General features: G+C 45.4%; 1 protein-coding gene across 1 annotated transcript in view; it reads right to left on the reverse strand.

Annotated features, from left to right (window-relative positions):
• Positions 1-2,963: 2,963 nt before the first annotated feature.
• The window catches only part of SUPV3L1 (Suv3 like RNA helicase), a 31,867-nt gene continuing 7,403 nt past the window's right edge, over positions 2,964-27,427 (reverse strand). Inside the window, exons 6-15 of the mRNA XM_056530307.1 lie at positions 27,218-27,329; positions 27,051-27,128; positions 26,832-26,923; positions 15,626-15,806; positions 13,542-13,635; positions 11,632-11,851; positions 10,483-10,563; positions 4,158-4,334; positions 3,707-3,855; positions 2,964-3,428 (exon numbers count right to left, since the gene is read on the reverse strand). Coding sequence (XP_056386282.1) covers positions 3,029-3,428; positions 3,707-3,855; positions 4,158-4,334; positions 10,483-10,563; positions 11,632-11,851; positions 13,542-13,635; positions 15,626-15,806; positions 26,832-26,923; positions 27,051-27,128; positions 27,218-27,329 — 1,584 coding nt within the window. The 3' untranslated portion in view covers positions 2,964-3,028. The remainder of the gene's footprint in view (positions 3,429-3,706; positions 3,856-4,157; positions 4,335-10,482; positions 10,564-11,631; positions 11,852-13,541; positions 13,636-15,625; positions 15,807-26,831; positions 26,924-27,050; positions 27,129-27,217; positions 27,330-27,427) is intronic.

Raw genomic sequence — 27,427 nt, forward strand, 5'->3', positions numbered from 1 at the left:
CAGAAAAGGACAATTTTATGTTTACCAATTTTCTTTAGAAAAGTTAGCCGCCCTTTTTTTTTTAGGACAAGTAACGCCTGTCCATCTTCACCGGGTGGGCCTCTTCTCCGCGCTCGGCCCCGGAATAATGATGTTGCCTTGACGACGACACACAGGGACGCAACAAGACACATCTCATGATGGGTAACAGCAAAGAGCTGTCACAAGACCTTTCCAACCCAATTGTTGCAAAACATAAATGGTGTTTGTTACACAGACGCCTTTCTAGGCTTCTGAATGTTCCAGTGAGGAGTGAAAAGAATAATCAGAAGGGTTGTCTAAGAGCCAAGGACAACTCTTAGAGAGCTTCAAAAAGACCTAGAATTACCAGGTACTGTTGTCTAAAAGTAATGCAATCCGCCGCCATGGCCTGTATACATATTTACCACATAAGACTCCATTCCTGAATAAAAAGGATTTAAAGGTTGTTTAAAGTTTGCTGCACAACATTTGGAAAAGTCAGTGAAATACTGGGAGAATATAATGCGGTCAGATGAGAGCAAAATGGAACTGTTTAGATGTCATATTACCATGTTTGGAGGAGAAATGGCACTGCACATCACCCTAAAAATACCATACTTATAGTGAAGTTTGGAGGTGCAAACATCATGGTGTGAGGCGGCTTTTCAGTAAATGCCACTGGAAAACGTCACATAATTGAAGGAAAGATAAATGGGCAAATATACAGAGACATCCTTGACAAAACATTTCGGCCATCTACCAGGATGATGAAGATGAAACATTCAGCCATGGAAACTCTCAAATGGTTTTGAATGAAAGAAAATAAGGCTGCTACAATGGCCCAGCCAATTGCTTGACTTAAAGAGTACCTGATCTTGTTAAATATTAAAATCCTCCCAGTTCACTGCCCCATCATGATAATCCCCCCCCCCCCCCCCCACCTGCCTTTATTTTTATTATTTGTTAGTTTTCTACCATGATATTGCTCTGTATTTTCTGCTCAGTCTTAGTCAGATTCACGGACTACACGGGCTACTACGGGCTATTGTACAAGGTATTACATAAATATCAGTAAGCATGGTTAATACTTATTCACTGCCATTTCACATCATCATACATATCTTAATTTCTGATCTTATTTATATGTATAGCTACCAAACATAGTATTGCTAGCTTTTGCAAAACTACAACTCCCAGCATGCCCACACAGCAAAACGATTTGTGTGGACATGCTGGGATTTATATTTTCACAAAAACCAAGTAAACAGTGTGTGGCAAAAACGTTTTATTTATAGGGGCAAGTTACATCACAATGTACAATACTATACAGAAGCCGCTTCTGGGTGTAGACAGGGAGCCAGCACATGCGCAGTGGAGTCCTGAAATCAGTGGGGAGGAGAGGGAGATGAGGAGGGAGAACATGAATATTCATAAGCCGGGCGGTGGTTACGTCACAGTGCCAGATGAAGTCAGTAACCCAGCCTATGCCAGTTGGCAGCTAATTTGCATAGCCTGAAAAAAGAAAAATAACGGTAGAACGGCGTGGCGTATCCGGGCACGCTAGGCATCAAACTGATCAGCGCCCCCCGTACTACCGGCCAGTACCGCTTGTTAGTGCAGGGGGGGGGAGAAAGCAGACAGTTTTTTTTTTTAAATGTATAAATTGAGGATTGAGTCTTACTTTTGCCAGCTTTTTAACTGGACGTCATGGTATGATGCTATCCTAGTTTGAACAGCTTTATTGTGCTCTGTAACTTTAAAGGGGTACTCCGCTAGGGCTGGGCGGTAAACCGGTTCATACCGAACACCAAAATTTTTGTGCTGCACGATAGGAATTTGAACCCATACCAAAATAACGGTTTGGCCCCTCCCCCTCGGAATGAATGAATCAGCCTAGTGCTGCGCTGTCCCCACATCGGGGAACTACTCACATGTCACCCGCGAGCGCTGCCCACCAATTATCAGCCCAGCGCTGTCCCCATCGGGGTAAATACTCACATGTCACCCGCAAGCGCTGCCATCCTTTTCCTCCTATTTGTTGCGTCCACCGGCGGTCTACAACCTGCGGACCTCCAGATGTTGCAAAACTACAACTCTCAGCATGTCCGGACAGCCAACGGCTGTCCGGGCATGCTGAGAGTTGTAGTTTTGCAACATCTGGAGGTCCGCAGGTTGAAGACCACTGCTCTATACTGTGCGGTATCCCTATGCCCGGGCTGCAAAAAAATACCGTTATACCAAAAGTTACAAAAATTCCGCAATACACACATTTGGTCATACCGCCCAGCCCCATACTCCGCTGCTTTTGAGAAAGATTTTCAGCTCACCTCCCGCTGGTTTTGCACGGATCCTCAGCCTGGCCTGGTACTTATCGTAGAAAAGAAAAATGTCCTGGATCCTGCAAGTCCGTAAAACATCCAAGTTTATTTGTAATCTAAAAACATTAAAATCTTGCAAACAAGCACTTAGTGCACAGCACCTAACCAGTGATACACTGAATCATGATCATGTTTCAGTGTATCACTGGTTAGGTGGTTTGCACTAAGTGCTTGTTTGCAAGATTTTAATGTTTTTGGATTACAAATAAACTTGGATGTTTTACGGAATTGCTGGATCCAGGACATTTATCTTTTCTATGATACGTACTCCGCTGCTTGACATCTTATCCCCTATCCAAAGGATGGGGGATCAGATGTCTAATCAGGGGGGGGGGTCCCGCCCCTTGTGACATTATGCCACGCCCACTCCACGTCTATGAGAGGGGGCGTGACGGTCGACATGCCCCCTCCCATAGACATGAATTGAGGAGCGTGGTGTTACTTCATAAGGGACATGGCGGTGACCTCATGATCACAGCCGCCTGCTCCAAGCGTTCTGAACATAAATATTCAGCATGCTGGGGCATGGGAGTACACCCTGTAACACTTTCCAAAATGTAAAATAAAACCAAATGATTACCATCTTTATATAGTGTTTTTTATTTTACAATATTAAAATATAAAAAAAAAGTGTAAATAATCTATTTATACTATTTTTTCTTTCTGTTCTTTTTTAAAATGTCCAGTTCATTGAATTTGGCCTGGCTTCCTCGGCTGTGCTGGCGAGACATCCATTCTTTTTCCAGCTGTTTTAACATGTCTGGTGTAAGGAGTCCATCCTGAACAAGTTTAGATGTGAGAGTTCCTTTCTGGGCATCAGAATTTGCAGATTTAATAGTCCTGTTTCTCCTAGGTCCGGGTCTTTGAGTGTCATCCAGAACACTTGCCGAGTCCTTCTGCATTTCATCAACGATTTGCAGTGCGGTCCTGATTTCTGAGGCTCTGATAAGTTTAGTGATGCTATGAACACCTGTCTGAATAATGGTGTCTAGTTCTCTCTGAATTGACCTGACAAGTCCTGCATCCGGAAACATATCCATGAAGCGGTAACTGATAAAAGAAATAGATTTAATACACAGCATTACCTACAACCAATAGGTATGTATAAAGCTGCACTGTACATCTCTACACCTTCCCTTATCAGAAACATAGGGTACTTCTCTCAAGTCGATGAACAACCTACTGCTGTGGATACACTTCTAATAACTGTGAGCAGGAACTAGGAAAAATGTAATGGCAGCAGCTCATCTCAGTCGAGCATGCATGCATATAGAGAGGTCTTTAGATATGGCAACACTGAAAGCAGTATGGATAAAGTTTTATCTTACCTTAACCATAGATAAAGATCAAGGATGTCATGCACAGCTTCTAGATGCATTAGATCCTTAATGGTTTTCGGAGGTGAAACAGGCCAGCTAACATGTTTGCAAACCCACTGGAAAGTAAGGGGCTCATTCCTGCTGAACTGACGGGCAAACTAAAGGAGACAGGCATTAGATCAGTAAATAATAAATAATGATAATATTGTACTAATAAAATATCATACAAAAGCAATATATCACGTTGCTATCAAAGTACGTTAGAAAACACAGATTAAGGGTACGTTCACACATGCATATTTTTACTACAGATCTGCTGCAATAGATTTTGCTGCCCTTTGACTTCAATAGGCAGCAGAATCTGCTAAAGCAAATCTGCAACAGATCTGCAGCCCAAAATACACACGTGTGAATGCGCCCATATTGGAGAAAAAAAGGGATACAAGAAATTCTTACTCACCTTTAGTAGTGAAGTGCACACAAATGGCAGATTACGATTTATGGGAGCAGTGCAAAATACATAACGTGCCCTTAAATTTAGAGGAATATGTTGGATCATGTCAGCGACAAATTTAAAGTCATCGATGTTGCACACAAAGTAAAGTCCATCCACTTGAGAGAGACTCACAAATATGTCCTAAAGTTGAAAAGAAGTAAATGAAATGCTAAAGTGTTAAGTTACTAATACCCAGACAAATAAGCAGAAATACATTGCTATGGCCCTTCCAAATATAAAGCATCCAGTGTAAAGATTATACTTCTATGTCTGCTAAATCACCTCCTGCAATGGGTTATCTCCCAGAAAATACTAACAAACATTACACTGAAATCCAACACGACTGATCCTCGTTTAACCTGACACCTGCCTCCCAATTGTTAGGTATACATACACATAGGATTGTCAATATAGCGCAACATTATTCTAATATATGGGTACTGGTAGATACTACAAGGTTGGACACTGGTTGGAGGGAAATTCACACTGAGTTTAAAAGTGACAGATTGCGTGGGGCTCTGTGGGGGCACATGTCGTGACAATTTTCTACCTGTTCTTGTCTCATCCCCTGCCTGGCATCCTGCACTGTGGTTCACATATCCAGCTTATTGCTTATTGTACAATTGTGCATTTAGAGATAGCCTGTCCAGCCCGTGCACACACAGTCAAGGCCGTAAATGTTGGCACCCCTGAAATCTTTCGAGAAAATGAAGTATTTCTCACAGAAAAGGATTGCAGTAACACACGTTTTGCTATACACCTGTTTATTCCCTTTGTGTGTATTGGAACTAAACCTAAAAAGGGAGGAAAAAAATCTAATCGGACTTAATGTCACACCAAACTCCGAAAATGATCTGGACAAAATTATTGGCACCCATAACTTAATATTTGGTTGCACACCCTTTGGAAAAAAATAACTGAAATCAGTCGCTTCCTATAACCATCAATAAGCTTCTTCTACCTCTCAGCCGGAATGTTGGACCACTCTTCCTTTGCAAACTGCTCCAGGTCTCTCTTATTGGAAGGGCGCCTTTTCCCAACAGCAATTTTAAAGATCTCTCCACAGGAGTTCAATGGGATTTTGATCTGGACTCATTGCTGCCACTTCAGAACTCTCCAGCGCTTTGTTGCCATCCATTCCTGGATGCTTTTTGAAGTATGTTTGGGGTCATTGTCCTGCTGGAAGACCCAAGATCTCTGATGTAAACCCAGCTTTCTGACACTGGGCTGTACAGTGCGACCCAAAATCCGTTGGTAATCCTCAGATTTCATGATGCCTTGTACACATTGAAGGCACCCAGTGCCAGAGGCAGCAAAACAAGCCCAAAACATCAATGAACCTTCACCATATTTCACTGTAGGTACTGTGTTCTTTTCTTTGTAGGCCTCATTCCATTTTCGGTAAACAGTAGAATGATGTGCTTTACCAAAAAGCTCTATCTTGGTCTCATCTGTCCACAAGATGTTTTCCCAGAAGGATTTTGGCTTACTCAAGTTCATTTTGGCAAAATGTAGTCTTGCTGTTTTAGGTCTCTGTGTCAGCAGTGGGGTCCTCCTGCCATAGCGTTTCATTTCACTTAAATATCGACGGATAGTTTGCACTGACATTGATGCTCCCTGAGCCTGGAGGACAGCTTGAATATCATTGGAACTTGTTTGGGGCTGCTTACCCACCATCCGGACTACCCAGCGTTGACACCTTTCATCAATTTTTCTCTTCTGTCCACGCTCAGGGAGATTAGCTACAGTGCCATGGGTTGCAAACTTCTTGATAATGTTGCAACTGTGGACAAAGGCAAATCTAGATCTCTGGAGATGGACTTATAACCTTGAGGTTGTTGATATTTTTCCACAATTTTGGTTCTCAAGTCCTCAGACAGTTCAGTTCTCCTCTTTCTGTTGTCCATGCTTAGTGTGGCACACACAGACACACAATGCAAAGACTAAGTGAACTTCTCTCCTTTTTATTTGCTTTCAGGTGTGATTTTTATATTGACCACACCTGTTACTTGCCCCAGGTGAGTTTAAAGGAGCATCACATGTTTGAAACAATCTTTTTTATCCACAATTTTAAAAGGGTGCCAATAATTTTGTCCAGACCATTTTTGGAGTTTGGTGTGACATTATGTCCGATTAGATTTTTTTCCTCCTTTTTTTTGTTTAGTTCCAATACACACAAAGGGAATAAACATGTGTATAGCAAAACATGAGTTACTGCAATCCTTTTCTGTGAGAAATAATTCATTTTCTAGAAACATTTCAGGGGTGCCAACATTTATGGCCATGACTGTATACATATATTTTTTGCATGTAGGGTTGGTTCTGTGTACATGTGCCCACTTGCCCAATCACGTTTAGTAGGCAATTGATTTGGTTTTTTGATTAACAATTTTTTTTTTTTAACCCTGCTTGTGTCTTTTTTTTTTTTGTTGCTTTGTACCAGATTAGTATACTTGCTAATAAAGATAATTTTTATCATATATAATTGTAGCCATTTTTTCAAGGGTGTGCATTGCATTAGGAAGTATCCACTTTGTCATTTTGTTTGTATCTAGTTTCTCTGGATTCACTACTCTACACCTGTATACATATAAAAATAAGAATTTGTTGATCTATATTAGTTGAACTCCCTTTCTTCTTTGCGTTTGTTCACGTTCACCTACACATGTGAGGCCTATGATATGCTAATGATGATTTAATGTAAATCACTAAGAATATATACTGTATATTTGTCATGCACACTGGGAGTGTGAAATAACCAAAAACATTGCAAGGAGTGAAATAAAGCAAGAGCATTTTTATTCAGGTTGTGCAACTTTTTTTTTTGTGGAGTCACTACAGTGGACCTAGCACCAGGCTCGATGAGCCATGCACCCTTTACATATACCAATATCCTGTGCTGTTGGTTGAGCTTTTGTTTCATTGAGTTTAACAGACAATACATGTTTACTAGTGGCCATGTTCGGACCACGTCAAGCCAAAAGCAAGCTCTGTTGCGCCTTTAAGTCCAGCATAAGGGCTCGTTCCCATGGGCGGATCCACAGCGTATTTTACCGTTGACGATGGACCCCTACAGTGTGTCTCAGATGTGCCTGCTCCGCCGCTACAAGCGGACACACTGCTGCAATGTGCAAGTCGCCGTGCACATGCGCGGTGTACTCGCACACATTGTGGCCACTCCCCCTGCTCCCTGAGCTAGGTCGAGAGCAGCCACGATGTGTGCTAGTATACTGCGGATGCATGCGCCAGCGGATTGCCGTTCTGTGCAGGCACATCTGAGACACACTGTAGGGGTCCATCATCAACGGGGATCCGCCCATGTGAACGAGAACGAGGCTACTTTCACACTATGAGCATTCCTCCGTTATTAAACATCAGTTTTCTGTGTAAAAACAGATGTATAATAACGGATGAAATAACGGGTGCTAATGGCTGAATAACGTCCATCAAAATAACAGGCATATTCATCCGTTAAGACCAGTTATAACATCCGCTATGTATGGCAGTTTTAACACCTCTGCCTACCTGACGGAGATTAGCAGTGGGGAATAGACCGCGGTGGGAAATGAATGAATGAGGCAGCATTGGGGGTACAGGTCAGGTACGGCGGCGGGGAATAGAGCGCTATAACAGCGCACAGGTCCCTCCATTCTCCACTGCTTCTCTCTGTCAGATACGGAGATGAGCAGCAGGGAATGGAATGGCATGTCCCTGCTGTGCGCTCAGACAGGCAATTCAGGGCTCCCGGCGAGGAATTTAAAAGTGAAAGTAAAATACATCGTACATCGCAGGGGAGTGGAGTATAGATGAGCGAAGTTACAGTGACTCGATTTGTCACGAACCTCGCGGCTCGGCAGTTGCTGACTTTAGCCTGCATAAATTAGTTCAGCTTTCAGGTGCTCCGTGGGCTGGAAAAGGTGGATACAGTCCTAGGAGACTCTCTCCTAGGATTGTATCCACCTTTTCCTGCCCACGGGAGCGCCTGAAAGCTGAACTAATTTATGCAGGAAAAGTCATCAACTGCCGAGCCGAGAAGTTTGTGACGAATCAAATCACTGTAACTTCGCTCATCTATAGAGTGGAGCATGCCGCCCGCTCGTTTAATAATTTCTAATCGCATCAGGTTTCAGAAGTGAGACCCGGTGCGATTAGTCTGTTCCATGATGGGGGTTGTAGTGCAAACACTAAAGTAGCCTCCCCAGGCACGGCAGACTGCCGCAGCTGGGGAATTACCATGATGAGAGTAGTAGTAGTAGTCCCTCAGCACTGCAGGAGTCTGCTGATGTCATCTCTTGTGAGCATGCTCAGAAGTAATAACGGATATTATAAACCAGGTGCAAACGGATGACATAAAGGCTCATCCGTTTGCCATAGACTTCAATGTAAATTTACCCGTTTCTTGTGACGGAAGAAAAATTTGTGCATGTGCCGTTTTTTCTTCCATCACAAATAACATCTGTTATTCATGACGGACTATAACGGGTGATAACGGATAATCAAAAATCCCAGAGACTTTAATGGAATTTTGTAATGCCTTTCAAGGCCTTTCTAACGGAAGTTTATAACTGGTCTTTTATAGTGGTCTTAAAAAGTATATGACCAGGAAACAGACTGAACAGTCACCAGCAAACTAAGCTCCATCTTTTAGGCCTGGTAAAATGTGAGCACACTTCTTAGAAATCCCAATGTACAGTGGGGCAAAAAAGTATTTAGTCAGGGACCAATTGTGCAAGTTCTCCCAATTAAAAAGATAAGAGGCCTGTAATTTTCATCATAGGTATACCTCAACTATGAGAGACATTATGAGAACAAAAATCCATAAAATCACATTGTCTGATTTTTTAAGAACTTATTAGCAAATTATGGTGGAAAATAAGTATTTGGTCAATAACAAACGTTCATCTCAATACATTGTTATATACAGTTTGTTGGCAATGACCGAGGTCAAACGTTTTCTCTAAGTCTTCACAAGGTTTTCACACATTGTTGCTGGTATTTTGGCCCATTCCTCCATGCAGATCTCCTCTAGAGCAGTGATGTTTTGGGGCTGTCACTGGGAAACACAGACTTAAAAGGGAACCAATCATCAGATTTTACCCTATATAACGCTTGGCAAAGCGTTATATAGGGTAAAATCTTTATTTTTGCCATTCCCGGGGGACGCTCCTGCCCCCAGGGATGGTGAAGATATGGTCAGACCCCCGCGATGAGTGTTAAAGGGCTGAAGATGTCCTTTAAGCAGGGGGACACGTCTGGCACTGCATGATTTGAGTCCCTGGCAACGTAGTGTGTTACTGATGGTAGCCTTTGTTACTTTTGTCCCAGCTCTCTGCAGGTCATTCAGTAGGTCCCCCCCCCCCCCCCCTGTGTGGTTCTGGGATTTTTGCTCACCGTTCTTGTGATTATTTTGACACCACGGGGTGAGATCTTGCGTGGCGCCCCAGATTGAGGGAGATTATCAGTGGTCTTATATGTTTTCCATTTTCTAATAATTGCTCTCTCAGTTGATTTCTTCACACCAAGCTGCTTGCCTATTGCAGATTCAGTCTTCCCAGCCTGGTGCAGGTCTACAATTTTGTTTCTGGTGTCCTTCGACAACTCTTTGGCCTTGGCCATAGTGGAGTTTGGAGTGTGACTGTTTGAGGTTGTGGACAGGTGTCTTTTATACTGATAAGTTCAAAGAGGTGCCATTAATACAGGTAATGAGTGGAGAACAGGAGAGGAGACTCTTAAGAAGAAGTTACAGGTCTGTGAGAGCCAGAAATCTTGCTCGTTTGTTAGGTGATCAAATACTTCTTTTCCACCACAATTTGCAAATAAATTCTTTAGAAATCAGACAATGTGATTTTATGGATTTTTTTTCCTCATTATGTCTCTCATAGTTGAGGTATATGATGAAAATTACAGGCCTCTCTCATCTTTTTAAATGGGAGACTAAATACTTTTTTGCCCCACTGTATACCAGTGTCAGATGGGGAAAAAGGAGATGTAAATGGGGTTATACCCTGATAATTTGGCGAACGTGTAAAATTTCTATAAAATTTTCACTGAAAATTAGTAGGGCAACAGAAGACCGATTGGTATGAAGGCTGGCTGCCCTTTTACAGCTCATCATTGTTCTTTCATATAAAACCATGATCCCAAAATATTTTAGTGAATGTAGTAGATACAGTACTCAACTGTACTTGCCAGTACAAAACATATTTAAATGGTAATCTGCTCTAATGTATGGTATCCTAGGTATATTTATATTAAATCACAATTTAGTATCATAAAGCAGCATACTTACTATAAGGTTAGCAAGAGTGGCATCAGGCAAATGGTAAGCAAACATTTCAATCTGTTCTGCTGTGGGATGCAACCCTGCAGCCTAATAAAAAAAGAGAAAAGAAGCAAAAGAAAGGCAGCTGTTTAACAATTTCTATGGGATTAAATGGTTATTTTCAATAGGAATGATTACACTAAACTAAAAAGCCAATACAGAAAGCTGGTGCAGCATAGAGAGGGCCCTTTGCTTTTGCTTGCCAAGAGCAAGCAGCTCCTGCACAGGTTAACCTGATCATGTACAGTGGTCCCTCAACTTACAATGGCCTCAACATACAATAGTTTCAACATACAATGGTCTATGCTGGACCATTGTAAGTTGAAACCAGACTCAACATACAATGTACGGACAGTCCAGATCTGTGAAACATGTCAATGGCTGGAAAAACTGACCGATCAGAATGGGCATTCACTGGTAAAACCCCTGTATTACTGAAGCGTATGCACTGACTGGTGTCTGGAAGCGCCCCCTACAGTACAGGGAGGTAGTACATGTTCTGTGCACTTTACCTATACCAGGGTTAGCTGCTCCTTTGGACACCAGATGAGGACGGCTCCATGTTACTTTTTGGGACACTGTGTACTGTACAGGACCCCGAAGAAGCTCCTGTCCTCTACATAGACCAGTGTTTTCCCAAGCAGGGTACCCCAGCTGTTGCAAAACTACAACTCCCAGCATGCCCGGACAGCCTTTGGCTGTCCGGGCATGCTGGGAGTTGTAGTTTTGCAACAGCTGGAGGCTCCCTGCTTGGGAAACACTGACATAGACAGTGATTTACAGCTCCCAGCAGATCTTTCTTACTTTTATATGTAAGGACTTGCTTTATCTATATTAGTTATCTACTTATTTTTCTTTAACTCTCACTTTTTCCTATTCTTGGATGACATTTTGGTGGCTTCAGAACCAATTACCAGGTATCCATACAGTTATGGTCTCAACGTACAATGGTTTCAACATACAATGGCCGTCCCGGAACCAATTAATATTGTAACTTGAGGGACCACTGTATTACATGTTTGGCTATTCACTTGAGAGAAAACACTGTATAAGAAATAAAATAACCTGGAGTTCTAAAAGTCTCGCTCTTCTATAACAGCCTTTATTGTACTTTACCTGTATATCATGGACCGGTTTGTTGAGAATTTCCTTCAGCAGAGGGAGATCATCTTGGAGCATGGTGGTTACTTCACCTTCCTTAAACATGGAGCTGAACCTGCCAGCTCTGCCTGCTATTTGGAGAGCCTGGGAAGTGGTGATCGTATCCATCTCTTTCTCCCCTTTCTCGTTGATTGATGGTTTTACCAATGAATTAAAAATGATTCTCCTTATGCTCCTAATAGCAGAAAATAAGAACTAAAATTGTAATTGCAATTCTCTGCCTGGCTTGCTGTGATTTAGGTTTCCTGCAATAGGCCAGGGAGTTAAAGGGGTACTCCCGTGGGAATCTTTTTTTTTTTTTTTTTTTTTAAATCAACTGGTGCCAGAAACTTAAACAGATTTGTAAATCACTTCTATTAAAAAATCTTAATCCTTCCAGTACTTTTTAGGGGCTGTATACTAAAGAGAAATCCAAAAAAGAAATGCTTTTCCTCTGATGCAGCACATTGCTCTCTGCTGACCTCTGCTGTCCATTTTAGGAACTGTCCAGAGCAGGAGAAAATCCCCATAGCAAACATATGCTGCTCTGGACAGTTCCTAAAATGGACAGCAGAGGTAAGCAGAGAGCACCGTAGTCATGACATCAGAGGAAATGCATTTATTTTTGGATTTCTCTTTAGTATACAGCCCCTAAAAAGTACTGGAAGGATTAAGATTTTTTAATAGAAGTGATTTACAAATCTGTTAAACTTTCTGGCACCAGTGGATTTAAAAAGTTTTCCACGGGAGTACCCCTTTAAGTGCTAAGCCAAGCGCTTCTCTTGGCTGTGTCTAACAATCGTGGAGGTCTGAACAACATTTGACATGTAGCTGGAAGTTTTTTTAAAGTGACAGTGCACATTTAAACAAGTATTAAAAAAAAACTAGCTTCTCAATTGTCAGATATTCTGGATTATTAGACTTTGATTTAAAAAAATAAAATAAAACTCACAATTTTCATCAATACTTTGTGCTCAGTCTAATGGTTTTGTGGAATTATAGTTCACGCATTTGGGGCAACAAATAATTGCAACAATTTTTGGATTACTGGCTCCTAAATTAAAGAAATTTAGCTGTGTCTATAAGGATGTTTTTTGTTAATCAATTACCTTTTGTCATGGGCATTATTAGATATATTAGGTATATTTCACTGTGTTTCCTAAATACACCTACTGTTATTAAAGGGGTACTCCGGCGCTAAGACATCTTATCCCCTATCCAAGGGATAGGGGATAAGATGCCTGATGGCGGGGGTCCCTCCGCTGGGGACCCCCGTGATCTTCCACACCGCACCCCGTTAGAATCAGCCCCCGGAGGGGGCTGATTCTAACGGGGTGCGGCGTGGAAGATCACGGGGGTCCCCAGCGGCGGGACCCCCGCCATCAGGCATCTTATCCCCTATCCTTTGGACCCCTTTAAGTTCCTTCAGTAGCCTCAATTGATATCCTATATAAGACTTGTCAGCAGTAGAATTGATGTATATAGCACCTGTGAATCACCAATGAACCTTTACCCTACAGTACTGAGGTCACTCTTTAGCTTACAGTGACTTGTGTGATAAGATTTCTGACTACCTGGACAAACACTCCATTGTGGAAATATACTCCATTGTAGAAGTACCTACATTTTATCAAGTGACCCATGCTCTTCTTAATAAAGAGACTAAAAGCACTTGGAATTCAAAAAAAAATATGCAGCTCACACAAACCTTCCCCTATCACAAATAAGGTCTTTGTGGGATTTTTATGTAATATTATATAAAAGTAATTATGAAGCTCTAGCTTTAGTGAAATAAATATCAATTCATATTTATATTATCTGTACGTTGTTGTTATTTTACTACATGACTGTGTATATAAAAATGCTGCAAAAAATTTTCAACTCACAGGTTCAGTCCCATTCCAATGGCATCTGTGGCCACCAGGATTTTGCATGGATCATCTGGGTCATTAAATTTGTTGGCCTGTGCTATTTTTGTCCCTAAAAAGAAAAAAATGTAAGTTACCAGAAAAGTTTATAAAGACTTAGAACAAGACAAGGTGCCAATGTCAGCTGCACTGCAAAGACAGACATCTATAATATACTGAAAGGCAGTTAGAACAGTGGCTGCAGTGCACTCTCTATTCAGCCCAAGAACAGGGGTTATGTAAAAAGTCAAAAATGAAATCCACAAAAGGCATGGACCTAAACTGTTTCCATACTGGTCTGGAGACCTTAAGTTTTCACACAACCATTTGCCTTTCCTAGGATAGTTAATCCCCAGGTATGCTTTATCTGGATCATCAATGTAGTAGTCCCAGGACACTAGGAAAAAAAAGCTTTCATTTACTCTTATGTTGTGTGAAAAGTACAGATACGCCATCTTTATTGTGTTGGATTCAGCTAGTCCATACATATGCCCCCCCCCCCCCCCTGTATAAACTGCTCAAAAATGTAAGAACATTTGGACCCCTTGGCTGCCACTAAATGAAACAACTAAATAACCAGTGTTATTTCTTACTCATGCATCCTTTATGTCTGGCACTCCACATGCATGCCATGCCCAATAGCTGTAGGATATCGCAGCGTCACAGTGCTGTAAACACATTTTCTCCTCTCAGAAGGGATACTTTCCAAACTACCGCAGGGTAAAAGCGGAGTGTTAGGGAGCGGAAAATGAAACGCTTTTTCGGCTCTCTGGATAACACCTTTTAGGGGTTGGTTGGGAGGGGGGGGGGGGGGGCGGCAAAGTACTTGGATTAGTGTTTGGTGCATACGGTTTTCCCTTTTTACTTGGTTGTGTGCTTCTCTAACATTTCTCTGTTGATGCCGCACTTGACACTCCTCTGAACGCCACCCAGCTTTACTGTATAGAGGTTTACATTTTATGACACTTTTCCTGTATGTATTTGTCCATCACTTTGTATTCAATTGAATGCGGTTATGCAGATTGTTGATGCAGACAAGGATGCACACAAGGTTGGTCGTATTAAAAGGAGAACTCCAGCCAAATTAAATTACCTTTATATAGCTGCAAATGTTAAACTTGTATAACTTTGTTATGTACAAGTGTAATATTTGCTTAGCACATACCTGGTTTCTCTCTCAGCTTTTCCTCCAGGCAGGAAGATCAGTAGTTCATAAAAGGGGTACTCTGCTGCTTAGAGTTAGGAACAAACTTTTCCGAACGCTGGAGCCGGGAGCTCGTGACGTCATAATCCCGCCCCCTCTATGCAAGTCTATGGGAGAGGGCGTGAAGGCTGCCACGCCCCTCCCATAGACTTGCATTGAGGGGGCGGGGAATGACATATGAGGGGGCGAGGCTATGACGTCACGAGCTCCCAGCGCCGACTCCAGCGTTCGGAACAGTTTGTTCCAAACGCTGAGCAGCGGAGTACCCCTTTAAGACACATGAAGGCTGTCATCTACATGTAGACCACATGTCACTTTGCCATATCACACACCATCCTCCTCAGCTTTCAGGGAGCTCAGAGAGCTTCAGTGTGTGATCAGCTGCGACTGACTAAGGTGCACACATCTCCCTCTTCTATAATCACCGCTTCTATAACCATGTGACCTCCTCAGCACTTAAGGCAGTCCCTCCATGCAGCTCACACAGGAAACAAGCACAGGGGCTGATGGTTTGTGTAGTTTTTACCATCTCTCAGCTGGACTTTCAAAGGCTGTTTATAAGGGCTATTGGAGTCTGAAATAATTCAGCTGGGAGCATACATCACTTATTTAAGTTTTTATTTTTACCACTTTTGGTTGGATATCTCCTTAAAAGTTTATTGTTGCAAAATATATATAAGAACATAAAAAAAATTATCTTTGCCTCATATGGTCTGCTATAAAAGAGCTGCATTAGGGAATTGAGCAAGCAGTTCATTAGCTATTCAAGATACATCTTATAGATGGTTGTAAAGTGCTACTGTCTCTCAATGTTAAAAGAAAGGTATATTAATAGCAATCTGAGCATAGAATAACTCACCTGGAGGAAGGCTGCCATAAATGACCGCACATTCTAAACCCCGCGTCTCAATCTGCCGGCTAACAGAGAAGATATCATTCTTATTGAAACAAACTATACAGTCGCCAGGCCTTAGATTGTCCAGTGACTGAAGTGCATGATCCACAATCTTAAGAGAAGTCAGTCTTTCATAATTCCGCACCTCAAGGAAAAAATAAATAAATAAAACACAGTTTTTTTATCTATGTATGTAGTCTGTTAACTCCTTAACGACCACGGACGTAAATTTACGTCCTGGTGCGGAGGTACTTCACGCACCAGGACGTACATTTACGTCCATGCACTGCAGGCAATCGTGCTGGGGTCTTCTGCTCTGGTCTGAGATCGAGCAGACCAGAGCAGAAGATTGCCGATAATACTGATCAGTGCTATGCCCTATGTATAGCACTGAACAATATTAGCAATCAAGTGATTGCTATGGATAGTCCCCTATGGGGAATTAAAAAGTGTCAAAAGTAAAATAAATAAATAAAAAAGGGGGAGAAATCCCCTCCCCAATAAAAATGGAAATTGTCCCTTTTTTCCCATTTTACCCCCAAAAAGCATTAAAAAAAAAATTATATTAATAAACATATTTGTTATCGCCGTGTGCGTAAATGTCCAAACTATCAAAATATAATGTTAATGATCCTGAACGGAGAACTGCGTAAATTTAAAAATATTTTATTTTAAAGTCCAAAATTGCTGCTTTTTTGTCACATTTTATTCCCAAAAGAATTAATTGAAAGTGATTAAAAAAAGTTTCCTATATGCAAACGTGGTATCGATAAAACGTACAGATCATGGCGCAAAAAAAAATGAGCCCTGTATACGGAAAAATTAAAAAGTTATAGGTGGTCAAAATAGGGCGATTTTAAACATAATGATTTTGTACAAAAAGTTTGAGTTTTTTTTTTTTTAAGCTGTTCAATAATAGAAAACCGTATATACCGTATATACTCAAGTATAAGCCGACCCGAATATAAGCCGAGGCCCCTAATTTCACCCCAAAATCCCAGTAAAAGTTATTGACTCGAGTATAAGCCTAGGGTGGGAAATACATCATCCAGACCCCCGTCATCATCCAGACCCCCGTCATTAACACCCTCATCATCATCACCGCCTGTCATCATCCCCCCCTTCATCATCACCGCCTGTCATCATCCCCCCCTTCATCATCACCGCCTGTCATCATCCCCCCTTCATCATCACCGCCTGTCATCACCCCCCCTTCATCATCCCCTTATCATCCCACACCCGCCCTTAATCATGCCCTTAATCATCCCCTTGTCATCATCCCCACCCCCCTTCATAACCCCCTTGTCATCATCCCCTTGTCATAATCCCACACTCCCCCTTCATCATCCCCTTGTCATCATCCCCACCCCCTTCATCATCCCCTTATCATCCCACACCCCCCCTTCATCATTCCCTTGTCATCATCCCACACCCCCCCTTCATCATTCCCTTGTCATCATCCCACACCCCCTTCATCATCCCCTTGTCATCATACCACACTCCCCCCTTCATCATCCCCTTGTCATCATACCACACTCCCCCCTTTATCATCCCCTTGTCATCATCCCACACCCCCCCTTCATCATTCCCTTATCATCCCACACCCCCCCTTCATCATTCCCTTGTCATCATACCACACCCCCCCTTCATCATCCCCCTTGTCGTCATCAGCCCCCCCCCCCCCCCACCTTCATCATCACCACTTGTCAATGTCTGATACAGTGGTCTTCAACCTGCGGACCTCCAGAGGTTTCAAAACTACAACTCCCAGCAAGCCCGGGCTTGCTGGGAGATGTAGTTTTGAAACCTCTGGAGGTCCGCAGGCTGAAGACCACTGCGGCCTTCGACATCATCCAGCCCCCCCCCCCCTCTCACCCCCTTTAGTTTTGTACTCACCTCCGCTCGGAGGGACGGTGCTCCGCTGTTCCGGTGCTGCAGGACTGTCCAGTGGGGAGGTCGTCCGGTAGGATAGTGGTTCCGGGCTGCCATCTTCACCGGGGGGCCTCTTCTCCGCGCTTCGGGCCCCAAATAGAGGCGTTGCCTTGACGGCGACGCAGACGGGCGTTGGTAATGAACGTCCCCCTGCGTTGTCGTCAAGGCAACGTGACTTTTCCGGGCCCAAACCGCGGAGAAGAGGCCCCCCGGTGAAGATGGCAGCCCGGAACCACTATCCCACCGGACGACCTCCCACCGGACAGTCCTGCAGCACCGGACCAGTGCACCCTAACGTCCCGCCGAGCAGAGGCGAGTACAGAACTAAAGGGGGTGAGAGGGGGGGCTGGATGATGTCGAGGTTTCAAAACTACAACTCCCAGCAAGCCCGAACAGCCGATGGCTGCCCGGGCTTGCTGGGAGTTGTAGTTTTGAAACATCAGGAGGTCCGCAGGTTGAAGACCACTGAGGGCGGAGAGTTCACTCTAGTATAAGCCGAGGGGGGTGTTTTCAGCATGAAAAATCGTGCTGAAAAACTCTGCTTATACTCGAGTATATACGGTATGTAGCCAAGGGTATAATTTTAATCGTATTGACCCACAGAATAAAGAAAACGTCATTTTTACCGTAGAGTGTACAATGTGAAAAGGAAACCCTCCAAAATTTGCTAAATTTTGGTTTTTCATGTAAATTTCCTCCATAAAAATTCTTTTTTTTGGGTTCGACGTACATTTTATGGTAAAATGAGTGATGTCATTACAAACTACAATTGGTCACACAGAAAAAAAGCCCTCATATGGGTCTGTAGATGGAAATATAAAAGTTATGGATTTTAGAAGGCGAGGAGGAAAATACAAAAACGCAAAAATAAAATTGGCCTGGTCCTTAAACGGGCTTGGTTCTTAAGGGGTTAAAGAGGATTTCTTTTCAATATATATATATTTATTATTTTATTTTTTTTGTTTTTTTTTTAATCAAAATTTTTATTCAACACATTTTTTATAATAAAAACATACAATACAAAACAAACCGGCATTCCCCAAAACCCTCCCCCCCCCATCCACCCCAAAATAGACAAAGACCCCCCCCAACCCAGTGTCCTCTCCTCAGTAGCCATATATAGGAGGCAAATGGTGGTCCGTAGAAGGGATAAAATGCATCACACAGTAAAAGTAAAACACATGGCGTACAACAGTTTCAGAAAATGATCATATATTGAAAAGAAACTGCTCCGACACCACAAGCTGTGTGCACTTGTCATCAGTTTCTCTATTCATTTTCACGAGACTGACATTGTGCACCTCAAAGTAATGGATTTGCCCATAAAGTCAATATAAGGGCTCATGCACATTTTTAAAGATAAGTGGCACATGTTCACTCATGACAGCCATGGAAATCTACTGACCCATGCTGAACTACATGCCTCAGATTTTACACACACTTTTTTTTCCCCCCCCCGAGAATGAAAACGGTGGCATACAGCAGTGTATGCAAAGATACAAATGTATCTTCTCAGGAGAATTATATGGCAGAAATACTGTAGTGGTTCATATTCACTGACCAGACATCATTTTCCTCCACTTCCAAAAATAAATTTTATTATTGCTCCAACAATCTTTATCAGAGAAAAATATAACAGCACACACGCACAATTTCAAATGTGTTGCATGCAGCATGGTTTGAGGTAGCTCTGAATTTTAAACAAGGACTACACTGGAAAACCCTTCTGGTAATGCCATTTTATGGGGCAAACAAGAAAAGGAGATTTTTTACACTTACCGTAAAATCTTTTTCTCAGAGGCTCCATTGGGGGACACAGGAACCGTGGGGTATATCTTGCTGCCACTAGGAGGCTGACACTAGGCATACAAAAAAGAAGTCGGCCCCTCCCAGCAGGGTATACCCCACCTACTGCCTTAGAGACACTCAGTTTTAGTCCCAAAGCAATAGGAGGAACCGAAAAAAATACAGAGTCCGGAGGGAGCCCAGTCAAAACAACGAACCAACAGACTGACAGGCGACCAACTCTCAGACCACAACTAACAATACAGGGTGGGAGCTGTGTCCCCCAATGGAGCCTCTAAGAAAAAGATTTTACGGTAAGTGTAAAAAATCTCCTTTTCTCATTCAGCTCCATTGGGGGAAACAGGAACCGTGGGACATACCAAAGCAGTCCCCGGGGTGGGAACCATGTAACCCAGAATCAAGCGGACGGCAGAGCCACAGCTGCCTGCAAAACCTTACGCCCCAAAGAGGCGTCGGCGGATGCAGAAGTGTGCACTTGGTAAAACTTGGTGAACGTGTGCACCGAAGACAAAGTAGCCGCCTTACACACCTGTAGGGCCGAAGCCCTGTTAAAGACCGCCCAAGAGGCCCCCACAGAACGAGTGGAGTGAGCCGTAACCCGAAAAGGAGGATCCTTCCCCTTGGAACGATATGCTTCAGAAATGGCGGACCGGATCCACCTGGAGATGGTGGCCTTTGAAGCCGGCAAACCTTTGCGTCGGCCCTCCGGAAGGACAAACAGCGACTCCGACCGTCAGAAAGAAGAGGTGGCCTTGAGGTAAACTCGTAAGGCTCGGACCACATCCAGATTGTGGAGAGAACGCTCCTTAGGATGAGACTGAGCAGGGCAGAAGGAAGGAAGAACGATATCCTCGTTCAGATGAAAGGACGAAACCACCTTCGGTTGAAAAGTAGGAACCGGCCGAAGTACTGCCTTGTCTTGATGAAGAATCAGGAAGGGAGGTTGACAAGAAAGAGCTGCCAATTCCGATACCCGATGGATCGAGGTCACCGCTACCAAAAAGGCGACCTTCCAAGAAAGGAAACGAAGAGAAATATCGCGGATAGGCTCAAACGGAACGGATTGCAAGGAACTCAGGACCAAATTCAAGTCCCAAGGGGGAATAGGAGACCTGTAGGGAGGAATCTCGTGAGCTACTCTTTGGAGGAAGGTGTGAACTGATGAGTCAGAAGCTAGAGGCCGCTGAAAAAGAATAGACAGCGCCGACACTTGACCTTTGAGAGAACTAAGAGCTAGTCGTGTCTCAAGACCCGACTGAAGAAACGCCAGAAGGTTCGGCAGGGAAAAACGAACCGGGGAAAGAGAGCGGGCCTCACACCACCGAAAATAAGCCCGCCAAGTCCTATGGTAGATCCTCGCCGAGGATGGCTTACGCGCCCTGAGCATAGTGCGAATAACCCCAGGTGAGAAACCGCGAGCCTTCAATACCGCGGTTTCAACCGCCACGCCGTCAAACGCAGCGGCTGTGAATTGGGGTGGCAAAGAGGACCCTGAGAAAGAAGATGGAGGCGATCTGGCAGCCGAAAGGGAACGTCCGCCACGAGCCGAACCACGTCGGCGTACCAAGATCGGCGGGGCCAATCCGGAGGCACTAGGATGGCCGATACGCCTTCCGCCTTGAGTTTCCTGAGCACTCGGGGAAGGAGGGGAATTGGCGGAAACAGGTACGGGAGAGTGAACCGAGACCAGGGAATGACGAGGGCGTCCGCGGCCAGCGCCAGAGGATCTCTGGACTTGGAACCTGCCGGTTTAAGCGGGACGCAAAAGGGGTCCACGTCCGGAACCCCCCAACGACTGCAAATGGACTCGAACACCTCCGGGTGAAGGGACCACTCCCCTGGATCGGGAGAGGAGCGACTTAGAAAGTCCGCTTCCCAATTTTCCACCTCCGGAATGTGGATCGCTGATATGGAGGGAACCATGCGTTCCGCCCAGGTGAAGATCTTGGACACCTTGGTCATGGCGGCACTGCTGCGAGTGCCCCCTTGGCGGTTGATATACGAAGAAGAGACTCCCAGTGCCGGAGACAAAAGGAATATCACCCGGATCTCCAGGACATTGATAGGAAGCCTGGCTTCCCGAGGTGACCACCGGCCCTGGACCGTCCGGTCCAGGAGAACACCCCCCAGCCGAGGAGGCTCGCATCCGTCGTAAGAACCAGCCAGTGCAACGGTAGAAACGAGCGGCCGCTCTGAAGGAGGGGAGTGTGGAGCCACCAAAGAGACTGGCGAGCAGAGGTGGGCAGACGGATCCAGTGGTCCAAGGACAGAGGGGGGATCCGTCCCAAAGGGACAGAATGGCCCACTGAAGCGGACGGCAACGGAACTGTGCAAACGGAACCACCGTCATGGCCGCCACCATTCTGCCCAACACTGCCATACAGGCACGAATGGACACTGGATGCGGGCGTCTCAAGTGATGAACGCCGGACAGCAGAGCACTCCGCTTGTCCGGAGGGAGGAAGACTCCGGCGCTCCCGATATCGAACCGTAGGCCCAGAAAGACCAGAGACCGGGATTTCGCCTCGTTGATCAGCCACCCGAAGACAGGGCCTTGATAAGCAGGTCGTCCAGGTAAGGAAGGACAGACACCCCCCGGGACCTGAGAATGGCCATGACAGCCGCCAGGACCTTGGCAAAAACCTGGTGTCTGTGGCCAGGCCGAAGGGCAGAGCCACAAATTTAAAGTGACCCTGCGGAACGGCAAAGCGGAGGAAACATTGATGAGGAGGAAAAATCGGGATGTGTAGATACGCATCCCGAATGTCCACTGAAGACAGGAATTCGCCCTGATCCATGGATGCCACGATCGACCGTAGCGACTCCATACGGAAGTGGCGAAGATGTTGGTTGAGGAGTTTCAGGTCCAAAATCGGACGGACTGAACCCTCCCTTTTGGGCACAACGAAGAGGTTTGAATAGAAACCCCTGAAACGGTCCTGAGATGGAACGGGCACAATGACACCCTGTTGCAGCAGATGGCGAATGGCAGAATGAAAACCTGCGGCCAGAGTAGGTGAACGAGGAGGCCGGGACTGAAAAAAAACGATCCCGGGGAAAAGAAGCAAACTCGATTCGGTAACCGTCGGAGATGACGTCCCGAACCCAAGAGTCCCGGACTTGTGCCAACCAGACGTTCCCAAAGAGAAGTAAGCGACTGCCCACCCGAGATGGAGTCCCAGGTGGGGGCGCCCTTTCAGGTGGAGGAAGGTTTGCGGGTTCCCGATTTAGCGGAAAAACGGTTGGAACGATTATCCTGATTCCCGGAGGAGCGAAGTTTGAAGGACGGGCCCTGCCTACCCTGCGAGGGGCTCGATTTTTTCCTGGCGCCCCTGACCCAGGGAGTTTGAAGGACGGGCCCTGCCTACCCTGCGAGGGGCTCGATTTTTTCCTGGCGCCCCTGACCCAGGGAGCGAAAGGACCGAAAGGAGGTTGACTTACGAAAACCCCCACGTGCCGCAGTGCGGCGAGCCTTGTTCTGGGGAAGCAAAGAACTTTTACCACCCGTAGACTCAGAAATGAAGTCGTCTAGCCATTTCCCAAAAAGGCGACCGCCGGTAAAGGCCATTGCAGTCAGAGATTTCTTGGAAGCCGAATCAGCGTTCCAAGCCTTGAGCCACAGGGAGCGACGAATGGCGACTAGGTTGCCAGACGCGACAGCCGCACAGCGAGCAAACTCCAACAAAACCTGGCATAAATATTCGCCTGCGTCTGACACCTGACGAGCAATTTCAGCCAGATCATCCGGGGAAACTTAATAATAATGTGCTTATTAAAATTACAGTACAGAAGTCACTTATAAGGACTAGAGAAGAGCGAACTTACAGTAAATTCGATTTGTCACAAACTTCTCGGCTCGGCAGTTGATGACTTATCCTGCATAAATTAGTTCAGCCTTCAGGTGCTCCGGTGGGCTGGAAAAGGTGGATACATTCCTAGGAAAGAGTCTCCTAGGACTGTATCCACCTTTTCCAGCCCACGGGAGCACCTGAAAGCTGAACTAATTTAAGCAGAAAAAGTCATCTACTGCCGAGCCGAGAAGTTCGTGACGAATCGAATTTACTGTAAGTTCGCTCATCTCTAATAAGGACCAAAGTCCCAACTTATATTGTCATTAAATGACTTGGTCTGATTTCTCCTCACTGGGATCTTCTATATTTCATTCCCCCACTGGGGATATTCTCTAGTTCAGACCAGTCAATATTTTTATTATTGTTGGTGACTCTGACTGCTCATTAAAATAATTAGCTATGAACACCCTACACACCCCCCGACGTTTTGCTGGACATAACCAGCTTCCTCAAGGGTAAGGTGTAATATGCCTCTTACACCTTAACCTTGAGGAAGCTGGTTATGTCCAGCGAAACGTCGGGGGGGGTGTAGGGTGTTCATAGCTAATTATTTTAATGAGCAGTCAGAGTCACCAACAATAATAAAAATATTGACTGGTCTGAACTAGTGAATATCCCCAGTGGGGGAATGAAATATAGAAGATCCCAGTGAGGAGAAATCAGACCAAGTCATTTAATGACAATATAAGTTGGGACTTTGGTCCTTATAAGTGACTTCTGTACTGTAATTTTAATAAGCACATTATTATTAAGTTTCAGCACATTATTTAGTTATAAAAACTTTTTTTAAATGAAGACTAATAAAGATTAATAATTTTAGTTGTAGATCCCTATTAAAAGGGGATTTTTGTCCCAGGAGGGCTGATTCAGCCCAAGTGGGAATTTGTGGTTATAATTTGAATACCCTGGGAAATCCTTTGGGAATTTTGTGATTAGATCATCCGGGGAGGCCCCGGACAACAGTCCCTGACGACGCTGAGAAGCCCACACCGCTAAGGCCTTCGCGACCCAGGTTGAAGAGAAGGCTGGGAGCAGGGAGGATCCCACTGCCTCAAACGCGTACTTGGCCAAATTCTCGACCCGCTTGTCTGCGGGATCCTTAAAGGAAGCGGCATCCGCCAACGGTAGAGTGGTGGATTTGGATAAACGAGAGACTGGGGGGTCCACAGATGGTGGAACGGTCCATTTAGAGATAAGGTCCTGAGGGAATGGACACAAAGTCTTCAACCATTTAGTGCCTTGGAAACGCTTCTCCGGAAGCTTCCAGGCGGTTTCCACAAGTACATCAAACTCCTTAGGAGGATGGAAAAACTTAGGAGAGCGAGGAGTACGGGCAAAGGAAACTTCAGGAGCAGAGTGCGAAGGTCCAGGGTCCTGTAGACGGAAGGTGTCCCTGACTGCAGACACCAAGCTGTCCACCAAGACAGCTCTTCAGAATCCGAATGTGGGTCTGAGTCCGCCAATTCACCCGGGGAACGGTTAGTGGAGGCTCCTGATCTAGGTGACCGGGATCTAGAAGGGAAGTTCGGGGAACGGCCCCGGGAACGCTGCCTAGGAGCAGGAGACCTGGAGCGCGAGCGGTGCCTGTTATCAGGAGATGAGTCAGGATAAACAACCCATGGAGCGTGGGAGCGTCGACGGTCCGAAGACGCCGAACTCGCTTCCCGAGAGGGACGCAAGGAAGACTGCCTTAAGGCCTAAGCTACCTCCTTAGAAACCTGCGTCAAGTCTGAGATAGTTTGGGAGAGGGAAGACACCCAAACCGGGGCCGGACCAGGGACCACAGACACCGAAGGACCATCTTGGGCAGGGGGAGCAGGGCGTGAGGAAGAGCAGGCAGAACAAGTGGGTACAGCCGTACCCCCCGAAAACTTAACCTTACACCCTGTACAAGCATAGTAAGTGACCAGGGCAGGGGCCGCCTGTCTGAGGGGAGGTTCAATGCTGGGGGTAGACATTGCCAAGCACAGCCAACTAGTGACAGAAGAACTGGAACTAGCTCACCCAGGTTCCTGACTGACGTCCCTACACCTTCGGAATACAGGACAGCCGGCTGGAGAAGCAGAGATGGAAGACCCACAGGAGCAGAGTGCAGTAGCGTCTGTGAAGAAGCAGAGCTGGACCAGGAGCGAGTCACGTGATACCGAAGGGGAGGAGTTACCGCGCGCGCACTAGCACGGGAGAGGCTGAGACAGCATGGAGTGCCTGCGCTGCCACCTGATAGGCTGAACCAGCCCTCCCAGTGCCGGCGCTGCAATGATTGGGCGCTCAGAGAGCGCCAGAAGGGGGCAGAGCTACACTCCGCCGGGACCAGGCCAAAGCCGCGGCCTAAAGTAGCGGCCTGGCTCCCGGCCGAAAACCACCCTGAAGACTGTGAAGCCGGCAGCAGTCTCCCTCTGCGGGGACGGCTGCCGGAGTGAGTAGCAGCCGAGACCGCCCGCGGGGCAGAGCTACACTCGGCCGGGACCAGGCCAAGCTGCGGCTAAAGTAGCAGCCTGGCTCCCGGCCGAACCATGCCGCCCCGACAGTGAAGCCCGCAGCCGTCTCCCTCCGTGGGGACGGCTGCCGGAAAAACATAGCTGAGACCGACCGCGGGGCGGAACTACACTCGGCCGGGACCAGGCTAAATTAGCAACCTGGCTCCTGGCCGAACACGCCGTCCCGACACTGAGAAGCCGGCAGCCGTCTGCACTGCGGGGACGGCTGCCTGGGAATATAGCCAGACCGGATGGCCGCAAATGCCGTCAGGAGGGTCCGGCAGCTGCCTCACCATGTGTGGGGGCTGTAGCCCACAGTATGATGGTCGCAGCCAGTGCCACAAAAGTTACAGGTCCCCCAATGTCCCTACCCTACAACAATAAAGGGGCCCCCCAACTGGAATAAAGTCATTCCCCTGTAACCCTTGAGGAGCCTTAGTAGATGGAGAGGGGTGAGGGGTGTAGGGAACTCACCTGATTATAGAGGTTCTGTCTCCAGAAGTCTTCGCTAGACTAAGCCTGCTGCATCATGCCAGGCTTCTTTAAGCGGGGCGAGCAGAGGCAATAGGCGACCCGGACCCAAGGTACAGACCTGGTGCTGGGTTAACGGACCATACTCTATGGAACCGTGCCCTTCAGTCGCATGTGGGGAAACAGGCAGCGCCATGCTCTTGTCGCCCCTACCTAGAAAATAAAAAAGAATAAAAAATTCTAAACACTAACACTAAAAAATAATAAAAAGACCAGGCCTGGAGCAATCCAGGCCCGTGTTGCCTCCTATGACACTAAGCTAAAACTGAGTGTCTCTAAGGCAGTAGGTGGGGTATACCCTGCTGGGAGGGGCCGACTTCTTTTTTGTATGCCTAGTGTCAGCCTCCTAGTGGCAGCAAGATATACCCCACAGTTCCCGTGTCCCCCAATGGAGCTGAATGAGAAAGGAAGATTATCTGAAGATCAAGATCAGAGCCCCTTCTCTAAATCCTTCACAGAGCCAAATCCGATTGTTGCATATAATGCAGGCCTGGAGGAGCTACTTATACTGGTGATCTCTATAAAAACTACTATAATAAGACAGTAAAAATAAAGAACACATAGTACATTTACCTCTACTTCTTCGCCGGTTGTGTACATCAGCTCTGTCACTAAATTAATAGCAGCCACCTCTCCACATAAATGGATTTCTTGTGCACAAATCCCTAAAACAAAAAAATGTATCTGTTTTAATAGAAAGAAAGAGAAATGGGTACAAGATCAGAGAGGGGGATGGCACATTAAGGAAAATAAAAAGAATAAACAGAGAAATAGAAAATGTTGTCATGTTACCTAGAAGTGCTCTTGTCCAAGCCCAACCTCTGCCAGGATCTCTAATCATCTGAATTTCATCGATCACAGCTACTTCATCTTTAAAAGCACAGAAATAAAAATGAAAATGTCATTCATATTCTATCTAGATAATAAACAATGTACTGACTGTCCATGAAGTTACATACAAGGTGTGTTCACGCTGCACATCTCTACTGTACATGCTGCATGTGCCGATGGCTTTCCTTCTGGATCAACATAGATCAGCTCCTCCCCGGTGATCAAATCACAAGAAACACCCTACAGAAAGAACATAAAACATCCATATTATCTGAAGCATTTCCTCCTTCCAAGAGAACAAAGGAAGATGTAGTTTTGATAGCAGCAATAAACTGCAT

This window comes from Hyla sarda, chromosome 7 (genome assembly GCF_029499605.1).
Source record: "Hyla sarda isolate aHylSar1 chromosome 7, aHylSar1.hap1, whole genome shotgun sequence".
Classification (NCBI taxonomy): Eukaryota; Metazoa; Chordata; class Amphibia; order Anura; family Hylidae; genus Hyla; species Hyla sarda.